At 48.6% G+C, this 9,051-nt stretch overlaps 1 protein-coding gene across 1 annotated transcript; it reads right to left on the bottom strand.

Annotated features, from left to right (window-relative positions):
- Window positions 1–1,811: 1,811 nt before the first annotated feature.
- On the bottom strand, window positions 1,812–6,599 carry LOC127365854 (uncharacterized). Its single transcript, XM_051404391.1, has 3 exons — window positions 6,095–6,599; window positions 5,364–5,691; window positions 1,812–5,277 (listed from the first exon to the last, which is right to left on the bottom strand). The coding sequence occupies exons 1-3, from the start codon at window positions 6,597–6,599 to the stop codon at window positions 2,850–2,852; spliced, it is 3,261 nt and encodes a 1,086-aa protein (XP_051260351.1). The 3' UTR covers window positions 1,812–2,849.
- Window positions 6,600–9,051: the final 2,452 nt, after the last annotated feature.

Below are 9,051 nucleotides of genomic sequence, written 5' to 3'. Positions count from 1 at the left end.
TGTGTCTTAGAAATAAGGTCTTTTTGTGGCGGGGGTTGCAAAATGTGGAGCTCTCAATGGGAATCTTAGGTTGCACGACAACGCCACCTTGGGAATTGCACCCAAGGAATTATTTTACACTGATCAAAAACACAGGTTCGTTCCACTCGACAGGCAAGACACGTGATTCCCAGTTTACAAAAATACTTTATTTAATTAATATATATATCGTTATAAAAAAATAGCATTCATCCCAATAAATGAAAAAGGGAGCCTAATCAGGGGCTGAGGCCTACTGGTGGGGAAAGAGCAGGCGAAGGGAAAGGGGACTCAACAAAATTAAATTAAAGTAAAAGGGTTCACCCAGACACACGTGGCAGTCACACACTGTGGTATCACCAAATCCAAGGAAGCACAGCACACAAGAAGGAGGGACACCACCACCCACGTCACCAGCACCACCACCAGCCTGCAGCCACTGAGAAGGGAAAACAAAAGTTACAATGGAAGTAATTAACACAAAATATAAATAATAATATAATAAAAACAATATACAACATAAAACAGGAAATAGTTAACCAAATAAGCTTACCAAGCAAGTTAATCAAAACAATAAAGTATAACAAAACAAAACAAGTTATACTAAACTAAGGGATTAACTCCTCACCATCGTTCAGCTAAAATAAAAAGGGATAAACAGATTGAAAGTATGGTGTCTGCAGTTCACCATGCAAGCCGGCCGTAGCCAGAAGCCACCAAGCAGCCAGAGCCGCAGAACAAGGCAGCAAGGAATAAGTGACTGCAGAGGCAAAGCAGGGGACAATGTCACATACAGCAGCAGAGACACAGCTATGCAGCTAGCAGTAGGGGCACAACAGCAGACATATAGTCGACAAAGCGGTATAAACAACACAGCAACCGTGTGTTTAACGGCAGAGGCAAAGCTGTGCGGACAAAGCAATGTAGATAAATCAGTGTAGACAAAGCATAGACAAAACACCGACAAAGCAGCGACAAGGCAGAGACAAAACAGAGACAAAACAGCAGCGGTCCCAATCAGCTGGTGGTGAAGGCACGTCAATCAACACCTGTAGATTTCGGCCAGCTGACGAGCATTCCCTGTCAATAAACATACAATTAGCATAGCTAAACTATATTAATCAAAGCTTTTGAGAGTTAGATTTAAGGTAGCATACCTGTATTCAAAGTCAAACCTGCACAGGGAGAGGGAGGGAGAGAGAGACCCACACGGCAGCGGACATCTACCTGTGACCACATTAGCGTTAGCTACAGGATAGCATTCAGTGTAACACAGAGAGAGAGGACACTTCCCACCGCCAGAGAGAACCAAGGTCTAAACGGAGCATGGAGCACAAAGCACGGGGCACTCGGTCGCTGCTCTGCAGTGAAAACACGCAGGCTTTAAGCAACAGGACACAGTAAGAGATGAAACAAAGCAGTAGCCGCAGCAGTGGCATGGAGCATTACCTGCACAGGCAAACACCTGACCCGGAAATGATGCGTTAGTGAGCGCGCGAGAAGGAGGGCCGTACTTATATACTGCCGCCCTAGTGGTCAGCAGGCGCAATTAACTGCCGCATGACAGCCCTATGTCTATGCTGCTACATTCTACCCCGCCTCCTTGGATCGTCGTCCCGACGATCAACAAAGTAAGGCTAGTACAACAAGCTAACTCCAAGGTCTAAACAAGGCAGAGACTGAGTTGGACACAGAAGCAGGAGGATTAGCAGCACAAGCATCTCCAGCAGACCGTGGGAAATGATGCACATTTGAATGCTGACCAGCCATTTGACGTGTGGTCCGGCGTGGGCCCGTGTTACTGGAATCAGGACAAGTGACAGATGGAAGGACTAGAGATGTTAATGCTGCCGACGCTGCTGCAGGCACTTGAGACACAGCTGATCTGGTGGAGGGCATGGCAGAAGTGGCCACATAAGATGGTTGATCTAAGATCAACAAATCATACTCAAATGAAGGCTCCTCTGCTGGGGGTGATTCCTCCCCAGAGGTCGAGTTATGAGAAGTGGCATGACCAGGTGAGTCCACCATTACAACAGCCTTCAGCATAGTGCGGTGGACCTGTCTGACTTTGGTCTCGTTGTTCATTGGCGCAATAGTATACACCGCGCCGCCTTCTTTAGGCATTCTCAACACACGATACTTCACTCCACCGATCCCGGATCTTCTGGGGCCCCCTAGCACTTAAGTCACGCAAATACACGAGCTGCCCTTCCTGCAATGGCAAATCTCTGACATGCTGATCGTGAACTCGCTTCCGCCGATCAGCAGCATGTTTCAAGCGCTCTCGTGCTCCTTCAAATGCTACATGCAAACGGGCTTGGTGCTCTTGAACCCACTCATGGATAGCGCCACCGACAGGACTCTCAACTCGACCCAACAAGAAATCAATGGGCAGTCTGGGTTCCTGCCCGAACATCAGGAAAAAGGGTGACTCTCCGGTTGACTGGTGGGGAGTTGTGTTATAACAATACAACACCTGAGGCAGACACACATGCCAATCCCTTTTCCGGGACACTGGCAAGGTACGCAGCAAGTTGTGGAGCGTCCAGTTAAAACGCTCGCACTGACCATTTCCTTCCGGATGGTATGGGGTAGTGCATGATTTTACAATCCCATACAGGTGACACAACTGCTGAATGAGGGTGCTTTCAAAGTTACAGCCCTGGTCAGAATGCAAACGAGCAGGGACGCCAAACTTATAAAACAACTCCGACACCAAAACCCTGGCCACAGTAGCAGCACGCTGATCCGAGTAGGGATAGCCACACTGTACTTACTAAAAACATCTGTAAGCACCAAAACATTCTCTAAACCATTCTGGGCTGGTTCTAGAGTCGTGTAATCGATGGCAAGGATTTCATTAGGGCGGGAAGCCAAAAGATGCCCCATAAAGCTATGTGCTTTTGGATGCACATCTTTGGCCACTTGACACCGCTCACATCTCTGACACCATTGAGCCACCTCGGAAGACATACCAGGCCAATAGCATCGGGACCGAAGGAGCGCCAATGTTCGCTCCACCCCCGGTGACCATGCTCCTGGTGCACCTGGGTCAGAACCTGATCTATCCATGTTTTTGGCAACAACAACTGAAACATGGCTTCGGCTCCATCAGGACAACACACCCTTCGGTACAGGACACCGTCCCTCTCCAGTAGGCGATCCCACTGCCTGAGCAACACCAGCGTGGGCTGGGAGAGCCGTGCCCGCTCCTCACAACTGGGACGATGGTTCTCCCTCCAAAAAGGCAACAGTTCTTGTATCACAGGGTCAGACTGCTGAGCGAGATGGAGTTCAGAACAAGTGTGCTGGGGCAAGGCGGCAGTGGCAGCCTGAGTCGCCTCTGCCTTTCCCAACCCCAGAGCTTGCTGCAAAGAATTGGGCATCACAGTGCCTGGAAGCATCACAGCGACATCCTGGGGACCAGGTGGATGCTGACGGGAGAGAGCATCTGCATTAGTGTTGCTCTTCCCTGATCGGTAATTTATCTCGAAGTCAAAAGAAGCTAACTGGGCGGCCCACCTCTGCTCAGTAGCAGCCAGCTTAGCCGAAGACAAATGACTAAGGGGGTTGTTATCAGTGTACACCACACATTTGTTACCCAACAAGTACTCTCGAAATTTCTCTGTCATGGCCCACTTAAGGGCCAAAAACTCGAGTTTCATGGAGCTGTAGTTTACCATGTTCCTCTCGGTGAGTCGCAGACCCCTGCTAGCATAGGCTATAGGCCTCACCTTGCCTGCCTGAGCCTGGGAAAGGACTGCACCCAAGCCACCATGGCTTGCATCAACTTCCAAGATGAAGGGAAGAGAAAAGTCTGCATAAGCCAACACTGGTGCCATGGTGAGCTTAGCTTTCAGTGTTTCAAAGCTCTGGTTACACTCATCATTCCAACACCTAGACAGCCGCTGCTCAGTCTTCTTGTTGGTCTTAGTGCCACCACATTCGGCCACCACCCTATGCAGAGGAGCTGCCAGTTTGGCAAATCCTTCCAGGAAGCACCGATAGTAACTGGCAAAACCAAGAAAGGAACGAAGCTCTGAGGCAGTAGTAGGAATCGGCCAATTGGCAACCACTTCAATCTTGCCTGGATCTGTGGAGACACCGTCGGCCGAAATCACATGGCCCAAATAATTCACCTCTTTGCGAAAGAATGAGCACTTGCTGAGCTTGGCCTTGAGGCCCTCATGCCGCAGTCTTGCCAGCACCACCTGGAGCCTCTCCACATGCTGTTCCACAGTAGAGGAAAACACAACAATATCATCCAGATATAACAGCAAGGACTGACACTGCTGGTCACCAAAGATGCGTTGCATTAATCTCTGGAAAGTGTTGGGCGCGTTACAGAGCCCAAAAGGCATTCTGTTCCATTCAAACAAACCAAAAGGGGTGCAAAAAGCAGTCTTCGGCCGGTCAGCCTCAGTGACTGGCACCTGGTTATAACCACTGGTCAAGTCCAGGGTTGAGAACCAGCAAGCACCAGACAATGCATCCAACGACTCCTCTATACGTGGCAGAGGAAAGGCATCTCTTCGGGTCTTACTATTGAGCAGCCTATAGTCAACACACATGCGCATGCTGCCATCTTTCTTTCGTACCAACACGATAGGGGACGCATAGGGGCTGCTACTCTCACGAATGATTTGAGATGAGAGTAGACGATTGATGTGCTCCTTCACAACCTCATACTCTGAGGGTGGGATGCGCCTATGGCGCTGCCTCACTGGAGTATCGTCTACCAAAGGGATGTCATGGGAGATTAGATTTGTACAGCCCAGATCAGTGTCATCGATGGAAAAGACTGAGGAATATTGTTGAAGCAGGGACTTCACTGGACCCTGTTCCTCCACAGACAAAGGTGACAAATCCACACTCTCCACCTGCTGCACACTAGGGGAAGCGGTCTGAGAAGACACGGTGGCCACACCCGATGGCACCTCAGTGACCGCGGAAGGAAGGCTGACCACATTCACAAAATCCAGTGTGCCGACAACAGTGCGGGGGTACAAAACAACATCATTACAGCCAACATTAATGACAGGTATGTAGGCGGTGCCCCTGATGACACGAACCAAAGAAGGGGAAGCAAGCAACCCAGCAGGTAAACCAGCCTCTAAAGGCTCGAACAGCACCGTAGACCCGGAGTACTGCTCAGAACATGTGGCTGCCACGATTTTCATTACCCCACCAGGAATCTGCCAACCCCTCTTACCCCTGACCTTCACTTTCCCGGGAACATCCTGGGACGCGACATCGCTAACACGATGACACTGTGTTAGTGCCTGCACAACTGGCTCAGGGGCCTTTGAGATACAGACCTGGGAAAACAACGTTCCCCATACTGGCCAAAAAGTTCCTGGTAGCACTTGCGGATCACATTCATCCCCAAAATACCCGGCACTTTAGAAGGCACCCCACCAGGTGGGTCCCTCACTACCAACACACCACAGTGGGGCATCAGTTTACCACAAAGTTGCACGTCAAGCTCCAAGTACCCAAGGTAAGGAATAGTCAGACCGTTGGCAGCTCTAAGCTCCAACCAGTGACAAGAACGGAGATGCTCCTGGCCCCAAGGCTCGAGATGCTGGCGGAAAAAGCTCTCAGAAATAGTAGACACCATGGAGACGGTGTCTACCAGACAAGGAACCTTCACTCCACCCATGTCCACATCTAAATGGGGACACGACGAAATCAATCCAGACGCATCCAAATCGCGTGAAGCAGCTTGTGAGCCAGTAGCAGCCCCACCCAAACTGTGACTCTGTAGTTTGGTGGGTACTAGTTTTCCGACCCAGAAGCAAAACGAGACTGCCTACCAGGATTAGATGGGGGCTGTGAATGGGATTGTGAGCGAGGAGCATGCACTCTACACTCCCTCGCAAAATGGCCAGGCTGATTGCAGCGCCTGCATAGCATTGGGCCAGTACAAGGTGGGTGACTGTGCTGATGAGAGACCTGCAGCCGAGCAATGCTTTCAGTGAGCTTATTAAGCTGCTCTTGCTGACGCTGTAGCATCTCCCTCATCCCACCCATCTCTGACACGGGGGGGAAGAAACAACGCCCTGCGGGTTACCTTGAACACCATACTGAACACCAAACACTAAGGGGACTGAATGACTGCGGCCCCTCACACCGCTGGGTAGACCTTCAAGCTCCCACTGAATCGCCTCTGCTCTAACAGCAAGCAGGGTGTAATTGGGCTGTCTACGCACTAACTGCTTCAGCTCACAATGCAGGGAACTGTCCAGCACATGCTCAACAAATTGGTCTCTCAAAAGAGCTTCTGCATTTGGCACTTCGGTAGGTGCACGCTGCTTCACCTTCTCCATGAGGCCCATCAAAGCGAGGGAGAACTCCTGAAGAGTCTCTCCCTCCTGCTGCCTTCTGGAGAAGAAAGCCTTCTGCAGAGCAACATAAGACTCCGAGCACCCGTACAGCTCCTGTAAAATAGCCAATACTCCATCAGGGTCCTCTCTCTCTGTGCTAGGGCGATACTTTAGCTCCTCCCTAGCTTCACCCTCTAGGTGGTCAAACAGGAAAAATGCCTGTTCAGACCGGGATAAACGCCAGGACCTCATACACGCCTGTATTTCCTCCCTCCACTCACTCAACCCCATACCCGTCCTTCCCCTAAAAACAGGACACTTTCTATCACAGGGCACAAACACCAGCCTCTCTGTTACAGGGACACTGGAAGTAGAAGGGGCAGTAGGTGGCACAAAAGAGGTGGACGGTAAGGCACTAGAGCCAGCCTGTTCCTGTCGTAACCGCTCATTATCAGCCTTTAACTGTTTAATCAGATCTCTAAGTTCCTGTAACTCTTCCTCCGTAGCTACAATAAAACTCAAACTACTACCTAGGCCTAATCTGCTACAGAGGGGACCGTGCCTTTGCTGTGTCTGCTCCTAAATTATGGAATGATCTGCCTCTGCACATTAAACAGGCCTCTTCTCTGTCTGTTTTTAAAACCGGTCTTAAAACCCATCTCTTCTCTGTGGCCTTTGACACCTAGTAAGATGTCGACTTTATTTACTTGATTTATTTTTTGTATTTGTTATTTTTACTTTTTGATTGCTTGTTATTGCATGGTTATTATTTTTATTTATGTCTTTTCATTTTATTGTTGTATTATATGTTATTTTGCGCCTCATGTGAGCTGTTATGTCTTTTATTTATGATGTCTTATTTATTCTCCTGTACAGCACTTTGGTCAAATTTGGTTGTTTTAAAGTGCTTAACAAATAAAGTTGGATTGGATTGGATGGATACCAAATCTCACCAAAACTGACACGAAGGTCCACTGGAAACCACTGCTGCTTTGTCTCTTTAAATTCTCGCCGATGCCTACAAGAAAAACAACATTAGTACACCAGAGAAAGAAAACACAAGAAAAAAAATAAAACCCACAAGGAACACACGTCTTTGCCTGTTGGAAGAGTAGATCCTGCCGACAACGCCAGATTGTGGCGGGGGTTGCAAAATGTGGAGCTCTCAATGGGAATCTTAGGTTGCACGACAACGCCACCTTGGGAATTGCACCCAAGGAATTATTTTACACTGATCAAAAACACAGGTTCGTTCCACTCGACAGGCAAGACACGTGATTCCCAGTTTACAAAAATACTGTATTTAATAAATATATATATCGTTATAAAAAAATAGCATTCATCCCAATAAATGAAAAAGGGAGCCTAATCAGGGGCTGAGGCCTACTGGTGGGGAAAGAGCAGGCGAAGGGAAAGGGGACTCAACAAAATTAAATTAAAGAAAAAGGGTTCACCCAGACACACGTGGCAGTCACACACTGTGGTATCACCAAATCCAAGGAAGCACAGCACACAAGAAGGAGGGACACCACCACCCACGTCACCAGCACCACCACCAGCCTGCAGCCACTGAGAAGGGAAAACAAAAGTTACAATGGAAGTAATTAACACAAAATATAAATAATAATATAATAAAAACAATATACAACATAAAACAGGAAATAGTTAACCAAATAAGCTTACCAAGCAAGTTAATCAAAACAATAAAGTATAACAAAACAAAACAAGTTATACTAAACTAAGGGATTAACTCCTCACCATCGTTGAGCTAAAATAAAAAGGGATAAACAGATTGAAAGTATGGTGTCTGCAGTTCACCATGCAAGCCGGCCGTAGCCAGAAGCCACCAAGCAGCCAGAGCCGCAGAACAAGGCAGCAAGGAATAAGTGACTGCAGAGGCAAAGCAGGGGACAATGTCACATACAGCAGCAGAGACACAGCTATGCAGCTAGCAGTAGGGGCACAACAGCAGACATATAGTCGACAAAGCGGTATAAACAACACAGCAACCGTGTGTTTAACGGCAGAGGCAAAGCTGTGCGGACAAAGCAATGTAGATAAATCAGTGTAGACAAAGCATAGACAAAACACCAACAAAGCAGCGACAAGGCAGAGACAAAACAGAGACAAAACAGCAGCGGTCCCAATCAGCTGGTGGTGAAGGCACGTCAATCAACACCTGTAGATTTCGGCCAGCTGACGAGCATTCCCTGTCAATAAACATACAATTAGCATAGCTAAACTACATTAATCAAAGCTTTTGAGAGTTAGATTTAAGGTAGCATACCTGTATTCAAAGTCAAACCTGCACAGGGAGAGGGAGGGAGAGAGAGACCCACACGGCAGCGGACATTTACCTGTGACCACACTAGCATTAGCTACAGGATAGCATTCGGTGTAACACAGAGAGAGAGGACACTTCCCACCGCCAGAGAGAACCAAGGTCTAAACGGAGCATGGAGCACAAAGCACGGGGCACTCGGTCGCTGCTCTGCAGTGAAAACACGCAGGCTTTAAGCAACAGGACACAGTAACAGGTGAAACAAAGCAGTAGCCGCAGCAGTGGCATGGAGCATTACCTGCACCTGACCCGGAAATGATGCGTTAGTGAGCGCGCGAGAAGGAGGGCCGTACTTATATACTGCCGCCCTAGTGGTCAGCAGGCGCAATTAACTGCCGCATGACAGCCCTATGTCTATGCTGC

Source organism: Dicentrarchus labrax, unplaced genomic scaffold (genome assembly GCF_905237075.1).
Source record: "Dicentrarchus labrax unplaced genomic scaffold, dlabrax2021, whole genome shotgun sequence".
NCBI classification, from domain to species: Eukaryota; Metazoa; Chordata; class Actinopteri; family Moronidae; genus Dicentrarchus; species Dicentrarchus labrax.
This window is presented reverse-complemented; position numbering and strand designations above follow the sequence as displayed.

Coding starts and splice junctions, on each gene's coding strand:
- LOC127365854 (XM_051404391.1), bottom strand. CDS start 6,599: ATGAGGTCCTGGCGTTTATCCCGGTCTGAACAGGCATTTTTCCTGTTT. Junction 5,692..6,094: donor TGTTCAGTATGGTGTTCAAG/GTAACCCGCAGG, acceptor GTCCCCATTTAG/ATGTGGACATGGGTGGAGTG. Junction 5,278..5,363: donor TACCAGGAACTTTTTGGCCA/GTATGGGGAACG, acceptor TCATCGTGTTAG/CGATGTCGCGTCCCAGGATG.